This window comes from Pinus tabuliformis, chromosome 1_1 (assembly GCF_031772625.1).
Source record: "Pinus tabuliformis cultivar Carrire ecotype Pingquan chromosome 1_1, CPIR1, whole genome shotgun sequence".
Lineage (NCBI taxonomy): Eukaryota > Viridiplantae > Streptophyta > Pinopsida > Pinales > Pinaceae > Pinus > Pinus tabuliformis.
The window spans coordinates 619,775,956-619,793,517 of record NC_142297.1 but is presented as its reverse complement, the minus strand read 5'-3'; the positions used below and the strand labels follow the sequence as shown (position 1 = coordinate 619,793,517).

The window sequence follows — 17,562 nt, the reverse complement described above, 5'->3', positions numbered from 1 at the left end:
AAATCCGGATCAGCCACTGTGGCCACCACCAAGATCCAGAAGATTGAGCCTGAAGATCCAAAAGAGGGGGAGCGCCTATTCCACTCACAGATGTGGGTGAAGGGTTCTCCACTGCAGTTCATTGTCGACAACGGGAACCAAAAAAAACCTCATTTCAGTAGAGGTCATGAAGCGGCTGGACCTATCGACTACAACACATCCGCAACCGTATACCATCGGGTGGCTTCACCAAGGACAAGATCTCCGCGTCAGCGAGTAGTGTTGCCTTCCCTACAACATCAAGCTCTTCATGGATGAGGTACTGTGTGATGTTGCTCCTCTTGAAGTTTGTGATGTATTATGGAAGTGGTATGCTCTATATGAGCCTAGACCTTGCTCTATTGTTATTTCTTTGGGTACTAAGTTACACAGGATACCGAAGGTAGCCCCACCTACCGCCATCTCTTTGATCTTTGCTAAGCAATGCAGTAAGGTCATCTCTCAGACTGGGAAATTTGTTTTCTTTCTTATTCACTCTCAAAGTAAGGGGATGGTCATAGCCACATCCATGGCCCCCAAGAAGGGTTCCTTTAAGCAGTAGAAGCAGGTGGATACGGTCGTGGAAGAATACAGGGACATCTTCTCCTCACCCATTGGGGTACCCTTGCATTGTCAGGTCAGGCATTCAACTGATCTAACTCCCAGAGCACCTCTACCCAATGGGTTGATATATTGTCTTTCCATTCTAGAAAATGAAGAGATCAAGTGGCAAATCTAGGAGTTGTTGTAGAAAGGGCACATCCGACCAAGTTCCTCACCTTGTGGGAGCCCGATTGTACTTGTACAGAAGAAGGATGGGACCTAGAGGCTCTACATTGATTATCGGGCACTAAACAAAATCATTGTTAGGAACAGGTATCCAATCCCATGGATTGATGACCTGCTGGACCAGCTCAAGGGAGCCAAGTATTTCAACAAGATCTATATGAAATATGGTTATCACCAGGTTCTAATAGAGCCCACAGATGTATGGAAGACTGCCTTTAAATCTAAGGAAGGCCTTTTTGAATGGTTGGTTATGTCCTTAGGGTTGACAAATGCCCTTGCTACTTTTATGAGGCTAAAGGATGACATCTTGCGGCCCTTCACCGACTTGTTCGTGGTGGTTTATCTAGACGACATCCTCATCTTCAACAAGAGTTGGGAAGAACATTTGCAACACATTCGACAGGTCCGTTAAAACCTTCGGCAGCACAAACTGTCTGCCAACTTGTAGAAATGCACCTTTGGCATGAGCCAAGTCCAATACTTGGGCTACATCATAGATGAGTATGGCGTGCATGTGGACCTGACCAAGATCCAAGTCATTCGGGATTGGCCAGCCCCGACCACTGTAACTGAGCTTCGTAGCTTTTTGGGCCTTACAAATTTCTATTGGAGGTTCGTGTTGGGATTCTCCCATATCACTTGGCCTTTGAGTCAGATTACCAAGGGCGGGGGGAAAACAAAGTTTTCCTGGTCTGAGTCCCAACAGAAAGTGTTCGTTGAGTTGAAGCACCGCCTCTGCTCTGCATCGATACTCACACTGCCAGACCTGCAACAACCATTTGAAATCGAGACAAATGCCTCGAGACAAACACCTCACCCAACACAGGCATCCAGTGGCCTATCATAGTGAGACACTTGCCGATACAATTCGGAAGTACCCCACTTATGATAAAGAGATGCATTCCATCGTGCAGGCTTGTCGACAATGGAAGCACTACATTCTGGGGAAGGAGACGATCATCCACACCGATCACCGACCTCTTCAGTTTATATAAACACAAGGGAAGTTGCAGAATGATCGCCATTAGAAGTGGTCTACATATCTGCAGCAATTCCACTTGAACATTAAATATAAAAAGGGTAGCACCAATCATGTTGCAAACTGCTTTAGCCGGCTGCTAGTTGCAGCAATGAATGCTGTTCTCAAATCTTGTGGTCACGAGACCTTTGGGTGGCCACAATTATACAAAAATGATCTAGAGTTCGCATCGACATACCAGATGCTAGTAGTTGGCAAGCAAGTTCCTGATTTCCACCTCCAAGACGCATTATTATGCTACCTATGCCACCTTTGTGTTCCTTCAAGCGAGTGTGCCAAGATGATTTGGGAGGCGCACTACAGTCAGGTCGCAAGACACTTTGGTGTGGAAAAAACTGTGGCTATACTACAAAAGTACTTTTATTGGCCCAAACTCCGACTAGATGTTGGGAAATATATTAGATCCTGCACTTCTTGCGCCATCGCCAAGCCAACCATCAAGAAGCAAGGCCTGTACACTCCTCTGCCTACTCCCAGCTAGCTGTGGGAATCCATCTCCATGGACTATATGTCTGGCCTCCCTTCTACCAAGCATGGTAATGACTGTGTATTTGTGGTCATGGACAGATTTTCTAAGATGGCTATATTGGCGGCCTGCAAGAAGAGTATCACAGTAGAGGACATTGCCAAACTCTTCTTTGAACGAGTATGGTTACATTTTGGAATCTCGCAGGGCATTATATTAGATCGGGATAGCAAGTTCCTGAGCGCATTTTGGTCAAGCCTCTAGACACTATTGGACACCAAGCTCACCAAATCAACTGCCTTCCATCCCTAGACTGTTGGCCATACGGAGGTCTTCAATAGGATGATAGTGCACATACTCTGCATGTACAATTCCAAGCATCCTCGAACTTGGGATGAGAGTCTTCCATATGTGCAACACAGTTATAATAGAGCTCTCCATAGCTCGACTGGTCGTAGTCCCTTTCAAGTGGTTCTAGGATTTCAAGGATTTCAACCATTGTGTCCAATTGATGTTGCCATGCCTCATGCGACTACGAGGACAAAATCCACACGTACTGTCTAAGGCTGATAAAACGACCAGATTTATTGAATGCATCTAACACATCTGCCAGCAGGTTTACGACATCCTGGAGAAGTCAAATGCCAACTACAAGCAACGACATGATCAATAGCAGGTGCAACACAAGTTTCAGGTGGGCGACAAAGTCTGGTTGCATTTGTAGAAAGAATGCCTTACCAGAGCCCATCGGAAGCTCATACCACTCTGATATGGTCCTTACACCATTACCAAGGCTGTGGGAGACAATGCTTTTGAGCTCAACATTTCCCCATTCCTTTGCCTGCACCTAGTGTTCAATGTGAACTGCGTTTGACCATACTCACCACCATAGCTGGACACATCAGACATTGCAGAACAGCTCACACCAACAGAGTTAAACCCAGACTGCATGGAACAAACCACAACTGATCGGATTATGGACACATAGTTCAAGAACACTGACCAACAAAATATCCAACTGTATCGGGTTGTCAAAGCTAGCCAACTCCTGCACCAAGGCAAATGGCTCACCAGGGACCAAGTTCAGCAGAAGTTTTCCATATCATGGAGGCACTCAACGCAATGGGGACCATTGCTTCTTAAGGGGGGGTACTAATCCAGGTGGATATTGGTGGCCACCCTCCCATTCCACTTAGACCCCCAACACTATCTCTTTCAGTTTTTTATTTTCCTTAGTTGTAGCACAGTTTACTATTTTTGGCAGTTTTTTGGGTCCTGAACTTCCAGAGCTGTTTTGAGGCCCTAAATGACGTTTTTGGGGAATACAGAGAGACTAGAAAAGTCCCAAATGAGGTGACTGATTTGTTTCTGACCTACTCTTCGAGATATTCGAAACGAGGTATTATGGTAGCCAAACAGAGATCGTATGCGAAAGTTACGACCCCGGGAAATTGATGTACCAATTTACCCAAATAGGGCCCACAATTTTGGTGCTTCATCTCCTAGATTTAGGTTTCTGGATGTTTTGGGTTTTCCGTTGTTTCACAATAATAAATAGGCCTTGGAACCTCATTGTAACACAATTCAGAGGCATGTAGCCGCCACACCTCTTCTAAGAGATAAGCTACCATCGCTCGAGCTAGTCTTATTTCTATTCTCTTTGTAAGCATATTTTAGTATTTTATATTAATGAAATGAAGTGTTATTTCTGCTGCATCTTTGTATTTATGGTTATATCAGTAATTTGTTGCGTTCCTGTTTAAATTCAGATCAACACTTCATAGTGGCATACCCTTCCATAATGGGCTTTAGAATGTACAAGTGTCTCCAGGTGCAAGAAAGAGGTTAATCAAGGACCCTATTAGGTTCAGCCTGTAAGGGAGTGACAGGTCCATGGTACATCCCTCAAATGGGAGGTGTCATGTGACATAATGATGGAATGGATTGGGGGCATCAGGGGAGGCTCCAAGCCACATACCATGGTACAAGGGTAGCAAAAATGGGGGAAGCCCACACATGCATGTATAGATGGAGGGAGAAATCGTGGTACGTGAGTTACCATGGCCTTTGTTTTTCCACTCTTCTTCATATGCCTTTTGCCTTTTATAGATTTTTCTTTTCATAACTACTTGGGGCTCCAGGGAATGAGAGCATGATGTGTAAGATATAACATTGATTACCCCCTTAATATTGGGCAGTTCATCACCCACCAAGGGTTGGGACAATCAGGAGTTCCTTAATGATGTAGGGCGCTCATATAGGGGCCCTAGGAACCGGAGTGATGGCCATAATGATAAGGAGTAGGGCTCATGTTGGCTTTTGCCCACATGCTACATTTGTATGTCTCGACCATGTTTTGCGTTTTATGGTACATTTCCTGTTGAGAGTGGCCAAATTATTCTTTTTATTTTGTTTTTAGCTGCATTAACCTTCGGGACATCATTCTAGGCCCGACCCAAAGTGTGGACAAAGGGAGGGGGAGGCTAACTCCTTATGGACCCAAGGGACAAATGTGGACAAATGGCTAACTCCCATCAACCAGTGCGCTAACTTTGATTCATTTCCTATTGACTGTAGTTGAAACATGTTGCATTTGAGATGCTGATGACATTGCATTGTACGACCAGTACTGTTTCCAACTCTACATTTGCACTGCAACCCAACTAGCGATCCTTCTCACTGGTGTTGCTATTGCTGCAACTGAGAAGTATCCAAAATAGTGAATCAACAATGTTTCCGTGCTACAACTATCTCTTGTGTCTTTCACTACTACTAGCCTCTGCACTGTATATTAGGAAATCTGCGTTGTTGTTGATTCTGCATTGTGTCTCCTACACTGGTATCAACACCGCTCTGTGCTCCTCAACACTTGACTGCAACTAGTTTGCAACTGTCGCTCTGGAACTGACTGCATCAACTGAAACTGATCCTGCTGCTACTGAATAATGTGGGCCTCCGTAGGAAGGGTAATGATGTGGGCCCCTATTGCAGCAACTAGAATTATTTCTTCTAACTGTCAATTAAATTAGCAATTTATTGCTACGGCAACAATGAAATAGTCACACTTCAATCTTCACAAAAATATTCTGGAAAATAAAAGCGCTAGAAACTGAGAAATACTGGCACACACATAAAAATATGACACTTATTTTTGGACTAAAGTTCCCAGAAAAACCCAACTTGGGAAAACCGGTGCAACAACTGAGGGTTTAAATTATTAAGTAGTAATGAAATAATCTGACTACAATTTGGATGTCGAAAACTGGCAATTCCGCAAAGAAAATACTGGCAAAAATCTAGTGAGGAATTTTTCCTCACCCCACAAGCAATCCGGGTTCTAACTACTACTGAATAACTAGCCATCCAACCAATGTTGTGCAAGCCTGCATCACCCTAGTGCAATCCCTTCCATGCTTTGCCTGAATCAATTGCCAAACAAGCCATCCTACCCGGTGCTGACTGGGAAATTGTCTCTCCGACAATCTGGAAAATCTTCCCAGCCTCTGGAACTGAAAACCATATTCTCTCCATCAATATCGAATTGCCTCTTAGAGGCTTCTGCACAACTCTTGCACGACCCCTCTCTGGCTATCTCTGCCTCTATGCAAAGTACTCATCGAATCTGGAAAACCTTCCTCCGACATCACTGTCTCTGCCCCTCTGTCTCTGCTTCCCTTCTCTGGCTCGAGCTCTTCTGACAATTGTTGTTGCTCTCTGGAAAATCGATCTCTCCAAGGAAATTGATCTCAAGTGTGTGCTCTCCATCTATCCATTGACTTCTTATAATGTTCTGTTGGAACTCCAACGACCAAGATTAAAACTTAATTAAGGGCTAATATCATTTCCTAGTTGATCCATGTGAGTTTCTAGTCGATTCATACCTTTCTCAATTAATTCTGATTAATTAACCCCTTTTCCTATGTTTAGACTTACGAAATATTTAAAAATAGGCTAATAATCTAAGTGAGACACTTCTAGGTGGAATTTCTTGAAACGATTTCTGGGTTATGGAGAACCCCTATGTTTTAGCTTGTCCACAAAGTTTTGTGACTAGAACACCTCTGATGCTTTAAAAAATAACACTCCCTATTAGCGAGGAAGGTGTTTTAGTGTTGTACCACTGCTACAACACCTCGTCTCTATATCACCCTTTGTCACGCTGTTGATGTCTAGCCACTATCACTGCCTGCCACTACGTAATTTTGATGTTGCATATGTGTTGCTTCTAACACTGCAATATTGTTGCCGACTTTGCATCTGCATTGCAACTCCCTCTCAATTGTTACTGCAACTATTGCAACTGAGAAACATCCAAAATACTGGATCATCTGTCTTTTCGCTGACTTTGCTCCTGAGCCTCCTGCTTTGCTGTCAACACTGCGCTGCCCTCCTCAACTTCTGACCTCAACTAGTCTGCAACTATTACTCCAAAGTTTGACTGCATCAACTGACACAGATCCATCTTGCTACTGAATATTGTGGGCTCTTGTAGCAAGGTAATGATCCATGAGGAGGACACTTCAATGGATCCTGCCCAAATCGGAAGAGAAAGACACACATAGGGAGAATTTCTCTAAGAGGGTTTTTAGTTTAGAAATCTGATTTCCCAGTTGCAGTTGGCAGTAGTTGCAAGCAGAGTTTCATACTCCTCCTGGATCTAGTGCCCCACAATCTCCTTTAAAGCCTAGTCCCTAGCTGAGACCCTTATTCCTCATACTTTCTCCGCCACTTGTCTCTGACAACTGGAAATTGATCTATTTCCCAGATTTGTATTTTGGTAAACTTGTACAACCTCCTCTGGCAATCTCGTACATCCATCTCTAGAAAGCTGCAAAATTTGCGAAACTTGAAAACTAGGAAATAAATCAGGAAGCTCTCTCTCCTCCTTGTGACCTTGTTGCTGTTGCTTGCACTCCTTGAGTAATGCACAAATCTGCTCCTGTTTTTCCTTCGGATGTCCTTCTTTGACCAATTTCCCATCTTCAACTACTCACTAAGACTACTCGCTCAACTATTTGGATGTCCTTCTCTGGGAATTGGCACACGATCCTCAATCTCTGCAACTCGAACTGGCTACTCTAGCAAAACCGCACAACCTGCTGCAATTGGAAACCTATAATTTCCTCTTGAAAACTAGATCTGGAAACCCTTTGAGAAAACTAGAAGTTCCCCCTTATGTGTGCTCTCTCTTCCACCCAACGTTGATTTTGCAACTGCAAAACTGCTACAAAAACAACTGCGCCCCGAGCAAGAATCTGCTCTGCGAAAAATACTAAGTTGTTCACCTGCTACCTGCTGGAATCACTTCCAAACAAATCAAACTCTTCATGCCACCTGCAACTGGAAATTCGCCCCCCTGTTCAGTAATTCGCATTACTTGGTCAACCTCTGTGCAGACCCTGAAGAAATTTTGCTGCTACTCCCTCTAAGTAGTGAATTTCTCCCTCTTCGTCTCTGAGCCTCTGATCTTTCAAATATGCTTTGATACCATGTGAAAATTCCTTGAAATGCAGATATTGGAATTAATTCTCTTCACTGATTAGCTGTTTATTATTTTTCTGATTAATATCGAATTAATCACACTGCAATTTCTTCACCAAATAAAAAATAATTGCGGAAGCAAAAATATGAACTAAGAAATATGCTAGCACACATACATAAAAATTGACGCAATTATTTTTGGACAAATGTCCCCGGAAAAACCCAATATGGTAAAATCGGTACAATAGTTGAGGGTTTTATTATTATGCAACAACAAAAATTTTGAGTACAATAAAATGAATGTCAAACTACCGTTTCTATCTGAGAGAAATATTGGCAAAAATATCGGAGGGAATTTACCCTCCTCTTGACCTCCATAAGCAATCCCAAGTGAATTTGACAACTCCAATTCAATTGTCTAAGCCCCCTGTGCAGGCTTCTGCATCACCTCTGCGCAAATTATAACTCACTCAACCTGAAACTTCTGTTACTTAAGTCGTTCCGCCTGCTGCTTCTCTGGAAATGATCCTCCCAGCCTTCTGGAAATTTCCCCGACCTTTGGCAATTGAATTCACCTCCAGCTCAGCTAAATTGCACCGCCTCTTGAAGCTCTTGCGCTGCCCTTGCACAACCTCCCAGAGAAATAATAACGATTCCTCTCTTGACTCTCTGGAACTGGAAACTCCTTCAGAAATCCGCTACTTTGCCCCTCTGCCACCTGCAACTCGATCACTAGCTTGATCTCACTGTTGAATCACCTGCTACTGGAAAATCGAATTTCCTTGATTATTCAGTATCTGCACTGATATGTCCTCCATCTACCCATCGACCTCTTCTTATAATCTCTAGTTGGGACTTCAACAACCATGATTAAAGCTTAATCGATGGTTGAGATCATCTCCAAGTCGATCTGTGTGAGTTTATAGAGAATGCTCACCTTTCTCAATCAATTACTATTAATTAGCCATTTTTCCTAAGTTAGACTTAGGAAAAATTTAAATGGTGGTCAATTAATTTAATTGATCTATCTCTAGGTGGAATTTACAGAATCGATTCTTGAGTTTTGGAGAACTCGTGTTTTAGCTTCTACACAAAGTTTGAGACTAGAACACCATCTGATGCAAAAAAAATAACAAAGGCTAACTACCAAATTGGACAAGGGGACAAGAGGACAGACCAAGCCCATTCTTTCCATCGAATCCCCCCACTAATCCATGTCCAAAGGTGTCCATAATAAATAAGCAAAAATACCCAATTACATAAGAAAAGCCATACCTTAGGGATTAGAAGGCAAACCTTCAAACATATGATCTGGAAAAATGGGCGAGGGCACATAATGGTTGGCTCAGATGGTAGAGATGGTGGCACATCGAATTTTCAAGGGGATGCGAGCTCCTCCCTGGGTCCTCCTTATCACACGTGTTCTGAAAATTATCTTCATCATCTTTTTCGTCATGTGGACCTAGGGAGGACGCTCATTCCTGCTCATCTTCTAGATTCCGAAGGTCATCATGATGCTTAATGAAGGCATCCTCTTGAATGTTTAGTGCATGGCATACATGAAAATGTCTAAGAAATCCAATTCATCAATAGATGAGAGGCTCCTAGGTTCATGATTATGCAACCATGAATTATGACCATGGAGGGATCTCATGAACGACAATATAAGGACATCCTGTTGGACCACTTTCATCTTTGAAGTACACGCAATAAATCTTTCTACATAATCAATTGCAGAGAGTGGATCACCATCAAACATGGGCACCCAATGTACCATCCTCCTTGTGACATGATTAGGGTGCCCAGGGATGCTAGTGATGTCCAAAGAAGGAATATCATCAAATAAATACATCCTGTTGAGATACACATATAAATTATGTAGGAGTCACCAAGGTGAATGTAGAGATGCCTAGAGAAATGCTTGCTCCACTCTACAAGCATTGACCTTAAAGTTCAATGAAGAACTAGGGCTTTCGTTCTTACAATGGAGTTGCCAAGAATGATATATCAATGATGTTGTAAGGGAAACAAGAGACACGTCTCGTGTCCCCAACAACGACGCCAAAAATGCTACCACTTAATTTAGTAGGGGTCCTAGGAGGTGTTCCTAAGGGATTAATACTAGATCAAGTGGAAACAATGGGACAAGGACCCACTGTCAACTCATTCGATGTCCCCTAATCTCTATAGACTTTCACCGATGGGAGGACTCTCGTTATAAGGAAAACACTAGGAATGATGAGTCAATGATAGGATAGGTAGTGATTTCTAGAGCCCATTCACAAGAAAGACTCAAATGATAGGGTTTGCTTGCTTTAAAATCAAGGTGTGGGGCTCTCTAGGAATGGCTCAAAAGAGGCTTATAACTTGGGATTAAAGCTATTCCTTCATGAGGGATACCCTAGACCTAAGATTTCTAAATAAATAAGGTTTCTAAGTGGCCTTTTGAGATAAATAATGATAAAGATACGAGACCACAAAGGAGGCTTGGGAAGGTCAAAGGTTGACCTAGGGTTTATAATTTTTATCTTGCTTTCAATGGTCATGCAAGGCTAAACAAGGAGGATGAGAAGGGCCTCGGGAATGATGAACTTCTTTTGAGCTTTTCTAATAATGAGGCTCTTGAAATCTACCTTAACCTAGGAGGAACCTAGATAAGTATGGTCTTATGGCTAAGGCTTGGTGTATCTCCCAATCTGATCATGGGAATTAACTCAAACTTGGAGGACCCCTAGAGGACACACTAGTGTAGATAGCTACCAACTTTCTCCAAGCCCATTCTTTTCGCCAAATCCCCCCACTAATCCATGTCCAAATGAGTCCATAATAAATAAGAAAAAGTACCCAATTACATAATGAAAAGTCATACCTTTGGGATTGGAAAGCCCACCTTCAAACATATGATAATGACAACATGGGTGAGAGCACATAATGGTTGGCTTAGGTGGTAGAGATGGTGGCACATCAAGTTATCAAGGGGCTGCTGGCTCCTCCCTATGTCCTCCCTATCGCACATGTTCTGAAAATTATCTTCATCATCTTTTCCGTCATGTGGACCCAGGGAGGACCCTTATTCCTGCTCAACTTCTAGATTCTGAAGGTCATCATGATGCTTAATGAAGGCTTCCTCTTGAATGTTTAGTGAGGGGCATACATGAAAATGTCGAAGAAAGCCAACAAAGAATTCGTCAATAGATGACAGGCTCCTAGGTTCATGATTATGAAACCATGAATTATGACCATGGAGGGATCTCATGAACAATAGTATAATGACATCCTGGTGGACCACTTTCATCTTTGAAGTACGTGCAATAAATCTTTCTAGCTTCTATTCTTGTGGCAGGCACCATTGGGGTATGCTTGCCTGTTGTGGGCAAGACTTTCCCTGCTTTAAGTCCTGATAGGAATATATTTTTTGTCATTAAGGCTTTTGCTGTTGGTGTGATTCTTGCTACTGGTTTCGTTCATGTTCTTCCTGATGCCTTCGCATTTCTTACTAGTGAATGCTTAAATCCGAATCCATGGGGCAACTTCCCCTTTGTTGGGTTTATAGCAATGATGGCCGCAGTTTGTACTCTCATGGTGGATGCTCTAGCCACTGGTTACTACGAGCGTTCCCATTTTAGAAATCAAAACAAAGGTAATCAAGTTAATGAGGGTACAGATCTTGGTAATGGCAATGGCTTAGAGCATGAGAATCATGTTCATACACACTCACATGCTACACATGGGCACGCCCATGGATCCAATGCTATAGAAGAAGATTCCACTATTCGGCATCGCGTCATTGCTCAGGTAAAAACCTAAACTTCAAGCGCAAGTATAGATTTCAATAACTATATTATTAAATTTAACACCATGAATGGAACATGGTTAATATCAGGTGTTAGAGTTGGGCATTGTTGCTCAATCCGTTATTATTGGTATCTCATTGGGTGCTTCTGAAAGTCCATGCACAATTAGGCCTTTAGTGGCAGCCTTATCATTTCACCAGTTTTTTGAAGGAATGGGTCTTGGTGGATGCATCATTCAGGTAATTTTTATCCCTTAAATCTTCAAAAATTGAATAGTATAAGGCAGGAATATTTACATTGATATAAGGTTGATTGATTGAAATTTGTGTCTTTTGAGTGGGGCAGGCGGGTTTCAAGAATAAGTTGGCAGCAGTTATCCTGATGACGTTCTTCTTTGCTGTGATAACGCCCTTTGGTATTGCACTGGGAATTGGGATCTCATCGGCTTATAACGAGAACAGCCCCACGGCACTGATCGTTGAAGGAGTATTTAATGTGGCGTCTTCTGGAATTTTGATATACATGGCTCTGGTGGATCTTCTTGCTGCAGATTTTATCAATTCCTCTCGGATGAAACAAAATAAAACACTCCAGCTGTGCTCATACGTCGCTCTCTTGTTAGGTATAGGGTCTATGTCTTTGATCGCCAAATGGGCTTGAAATTTTAACATATCTCTTCCCTACAGAATCTCCTATATCTCTTTGTTGGTTGTATCGATGTTTATGTACATACACATATCCTTCGATTTGTGACAATGACAATTGATTGAATTTTCTCTTGGATGTACATTGTCAATGGATTCAGTTTCTATGTACATCCAAGAGAAAATTCAATCAATTGTCATTGTCACAAATCGAAGGATATGTGTATGTACATAAACGTCGATACAACCAACAAAGAGATATAGGAGATTCTGTAGGGAAGAGATATGGTAAAATTTCAAGCCCATTTGGCGATCAAAGACATGGACCCTATACCTAACAAGAGAGAGACGTATGAGCACAGCTGGAGTGTTTTATTTTGTTTCATCTGAGAGGAATTGATAAAATCTGCAGCAAGAAGATCCACCAGAGCCATGTATATCAGAATTCCAGAAGACGTCGCATTAAATACTCCTTCAACGATCAGTGCCGTAAGGCTGTTCTCGTTGTAAGCCGATGAGATCCTAATTCCCAATGCAATACCAAAGGGCGTTGTCACAGCAAAGAAGAACGTCATCAGGATAACTGCTGCCAACTTATTCTTGAAACCCACCTGCCCCACTCAAAAGACACAAATTTCAATCAATCAACCTTATATCAGTGTAAATATTCCTGCCTTATACTATTCAATTTTTTAAGATTTAAGGGATAAAAATTACCTGAACGATGCATCCACCAAGACCCATTCCTTAAAAAAACTGGTGAAATGATAAGGTTGCCACTAAAGGCCTAATTGTGCATGGACTTTCAGAAGCACCCAATGAGATACCAATAATAACGGAGTGAGAAACAATGCCCAATTCTAACACCTGATATTAACCATGTTCCATTCATGGTGTTAAATTTAATAATATAGTTATTGAAATCTATACTTGAGCTTGAAGTTTAGGTTTTTACCTGAGCAATGACGCGATGTCGAATAGTGGAATCTTCTTCTATAGCATTGGATCCATGGGCGTGCCCATGTGTAGCATGTGAGTGTGTATGAACATGATTCTCATGCTCTAAGCCATTGCCATTACCAAGATCTGTACCCTCATTAACTTGATTACCTTTGTTTTGATTTCTAAAATGGGAACGCTCGTAGTAACTAGTGGCTAGAGCATCCACCATGAGAGTACAAACTGCGGCCATCATTGCTATAAACCCAACAAAGGGGAAGTTGCCCCATGGATTCGGATTTAAGCATTCACTAGTAAGAAATACGAAGGCATCAGGAAGAACATGAACGAAACCAGTAGCAAGAATCACACCAGCAGCAAAAGCCTTAATGACAAAAAATATATTCCTATCAGGACTTAAAGCAGGGAAAGTCCTGCCCACAACAGGCAAGCATACCCCAATAGTGCCTGCTCGTATACATCATTTGCTCGTATACTAAGTAATAATAAAGCTAAAACGAAATCATAAATGTGGGCACATGACTTTTGTGGCCCATGGTCTTAGAGCCTGTCGATTATATGTGAAGTTGTTAAAATCTTAAGGATTCTCTATTGTAATATCCCTGAATTGATTGGAGGGCTCACTTTGGCTAGTTTGGATTCTTTTAAGCCATGGAAAATAGTAGATATATTATTCAATTTTCTCGTAAGGGATTCTAGGGTAAAATATGGTGTTCATGTATTTTTAATTGTTTATGTGTTTTTTTTTTTTTTGGACAGAAACGGTTATGGAGTATTTATATTCATCTTGGCCTGAATGCCGAAAGTTTGATTACATTGAGGATGTCTGTATCTTGTTGCATTTCCCTGCTAAGAATGAGAATGTAGCTAAAACTTGAAGACTTCTTCCTTGATAAGGAATCTATAGTTTCAATTTCAGAAATTTTTCCCCACTTGAAGATACAAACAAATTTATTTAAGAGCAAGCAGTAAAACATGGCAGTAATCAGCTTAAGGAATGGGTTCCCATGATTCTTCTTCGTCTTTCATCTTGACCCCGGCGGAGAGGAGGGCAGCTTTGTTGGCTTCAATGTCCGCCTCTTTATTATGAGTTCTCAGCACATGGTAGTAATTCAACTTCTGAAAAGTGTTTTCCAAGCCCTTGATTCTGGATACCAGCCTTGCTAGTTTAAGATCCAAGGCTGGGGAGTTGGAAATCATTGCGTTTATAATGATCTGGGAGTCACCTAAAACATTAGCTTCACTTATATTTAAATCTTTGAGGATCTTGAGGCCTTGGAAGAGGGCCAAAGCCTCAACTTGAATGCTGGATGAATGTCCAAGCCCCCAAGCATAGGAATGAATTTTTTCCCCAAATGGATTTACAACAACACCTCCTGCACCAGCTTTGCCCGGATTGCCCTTTGCTGCCCCATCAAAAAAGAGAGAGTGCCTTGAGTGCGATTTGAGCCAGTCTTGAAAGTCCGTTTCAGATTTCCTTATTTGCCAGTCTTTAAGAGAAGGGACATTTCTAACTGCTGGTTGAAATTGCAAGTCAAGGAATGATCCCCAAGCGATGTCCTGTTGGCTGAGATTAGAATCATCTTTTATATCAGTCAAGCACTCCTTTAAATGACATTTAATCTTGATTTCTAAGGCCTTGTGATTCTGATTAGTATTTCTGAAAATTCTTCTGTTTCGTTCTAGCCATATCTGCCAACAAATAACCTTTGGAAGAACAACCCATGCAGTTTTGATTACCTGATTTTTAGGAGTTGGGCCAGGATATTTGATTGCCCAATTAGAAAAAAGATCAGCAGTGGAACAAGGAAGCGAAAAGTTGGGATCCAAATTGTGAATAAAGGAGAACCAGATCTGCTTAGAGAAGTTGCATTCAAGGATTAAATGGACTGTTGTCTCTGCATTTTCTTTGCACAGCGAGCAGATGGAGGGACCGTGGAACCCTTTCCTCTGCAACATGTCATACGTTAGGATTTTGCCATGGCAGAGAAGCCAAGCAAAGAAGTCGACTTTGGGCCATGAGGGAAAACGCCAGACACCCTGCCATGGTGTTGGATCGGGGGGGATGTATGGCCTCTCATTCAGCTTGGCATATCCCATGGAGACAGCGTAGCCTCTGTCATTCGGCCCCCAGCCTTTCGAATCTCTTTTCCTCGTGTGCATGGGCGCCAAGTCGTGAAGGAGATCAAGCAACATGGTCCATTCGTTGAGCAGATGAGCCGACACCTCAATACGTTTCCAACCTGCCCAAACAGAATCGCACCAAAGCGAAATATCCCACAGCGAACTCAGCCCCTCTCTATCCATCCAGCATCGCAGCGCTCTAATGGAGGCTCTGTCTTCAATTGGGTCCATATTCATGATTTTATTAGTCCAGATGTTGATCTTTTTGCCATTTCTTGGGATCCAGTAGGAGTGCGCATTGATTAAGGGAGCAGCTTTAACATACAGTTTAAGGAAAGACGAGTTAGGCAAATGAATCACATTGTCTAAACAGCTTGAATGAGGACCTCTGAAATACCTTTTCCAGAGAGCCAGTTGGGCCCAGCTCGGCTTCGGCGCAATGATCCTCCAGATAGTCTTAGCTACCATAGCCACATTATGCTGACAGAGGTTTTTGAAATTCAAACCACCCTCCCACAGTGGCTTGGAGATGGTTTCCCAACTGATAAGAGGAAGCTTGTTTTCGTTCTGTTTTCCGCCCTTCCAAAAGAACCTCCACATGAACTCTTCCATTTTTTTTAATATGATTGTCGGAGCAAGAAGCCCAACAAATTGAAATAGAGGGAGGCTGGTGAGCACATATTTTATTAGGACAGATTTGCCAGCAGTGTTGAGCCAGGAGTAACCCCAGGCTTGGATCCTAGTCTTAAATTTTTCAAGCTAAGCGAGCCAGTCTTTGCTTGTAAGTCTCTTATGAAAAACAGGAAGGCCCAAGTATTTGAAAGAGGTCCAAGAAGAGGAGGCTGCAAAACCCAAACATCTAGAAATAGCAGAGAGCAATCTGGGCGAAGTGTTCCAGCTGAAGATGTGACATTTGTTCTTATTTACAACGCTGCCTGAGGCCTCACTGAATTCATCCATAATTGCTTTAAATTTAGAGGCAAAGGAAAGAGAGGCAGTACCCAAAAGCAGAGTGTCGTCCGCAAATAAGGAGTGATTTATGTTTTTGACCCCTCTTGCAATACACAGTCCATTAATATCTTGATCTTGCATCTTTTTGTCTAATAGGAAGCTGAGAACAGAGGCTTGGATGACAAATAACAGAGGGGAAAGAGGACACCCCTGTCTAAGTCCTCTCGAAGTTTTGAAAAAATCAGTGGCTCTTCCATTTACAAGAGGAGCAATCCATGGCTCCAAGATGCATGCCCGGATCCATTTGATGAAGTTTGATCCAAAACCAAACTTGCTCACGACTTTTAAAAGAAAACTATGATTTACTTCATCAAAGGCATTTGCTAAATCAAGTTTAATCACCATACCTTGTTCTTTTCGAAAAAGACTTGAATGGATTGCCTCTTGAACGAGGGTGAGGTTGTCCACGATCTGCCTTCCTTGGATGAAGCCTCCTTGATTCTCCGGAATTATTTTGGGAAGAATGAGCTTCAGTCTATTTGCAATTACTTTGGTGATTAACTTGTACCTAGTATTGCATAAGGAAATCAGACGGAATCTGCTGAAGTTGTTGGCGCCTTTTTCCTTGGGTATGAGGGCTAAAAAAGCGGAGTTTGTGCTGCCTCCTATTTTCTGTGTATTTTGAGACTTTTGAACCATTTTGAGAAGATCCTTTCCAACAATCGGCCAACAAACTTGGAGAAACCTGGCAGAGAAGCCATCTGGCCCAGGGGCCTTATCTGGATCCATATCAAAAAGGGCCTTTTTTAACTTCACCTTTAGTGACTTTGGCCTCAAGGATCTCGTTCATACGAGGGGAAATTGCTAAAGGAATAATGTCTAACAGATCTGAGTATTGGAGCGGATCCTTATCATCACTATACAAGTTTTGGAAGTGAGAAAAGGCTGCTTTCTTAATATCTGCAAAATCCTTGTGAGTGTCATTATCCTTCTTAATCTCAGAAATAGTGTTGAAGCATTTCCTGGCCTAGGCTTGTTTGTGGAAAAAAGCAGTGTTCCTGTCCCCTGCTTTGAGCCAGAGATTTCGAGATTTTAATCTCTAGTATTCTTCTTCAGCTAAGCAGGCCTTATGAAAGCATTGTTGCAGATGAGCCTCTTGATCTAACAGCTCCTCAGTGACTAAAGCGTTCTCCATATGAATTTGATGAGAGGCAAGAGGGGCTTTGATGGCTTTCCTTTCTATAACAGGGTTGGATAGGGTTTTGGCCCAACATTTTAGAACTCCTTTTACCCTTC

General features: G+C 42.2%; 1 protein-coding gene and 1 pseudogene across 1 annotated transcript in view; one reads left to right on the top strand and one right to left on the bottom strand.

Annotated features, from left to right (window-relative positions):
* Positions 1-12,247, top strand: part of LOC149214843 (zinc transporter 1-like) — a 57,416-nt gene extending 45,169 nt beyond the window's left edge. The window contains exons 2-5 of the mRNA XM_089389521.1: positions 1,919-2,040; positions 11,119-11,588; positions 11,677-11,826; positions 11,933-12,247. Coding sequence (XP_089245647.1) covers positions 1,919-2,040; positions 11,119-11,588; positions 11,677-11,826; positions 11,933-12,247 — 1,057 coding nt within the window. The remainder of the gene's footprint in view (positions 1-1,918; positions 2,041-11,118; positions 11,589-11,676; positions 11,827-11,932) is intronic.
* Positions 12,248-12,486: 239 nt separating this feature from the next.
* On the bottom strand, positions 12,487-13,624 carry LOC149214842 (zinc transporter 1-like; annotated as a pseudogene).
* Positions 13,625-17,562: the final 3,938 nt, after the last annotated feature.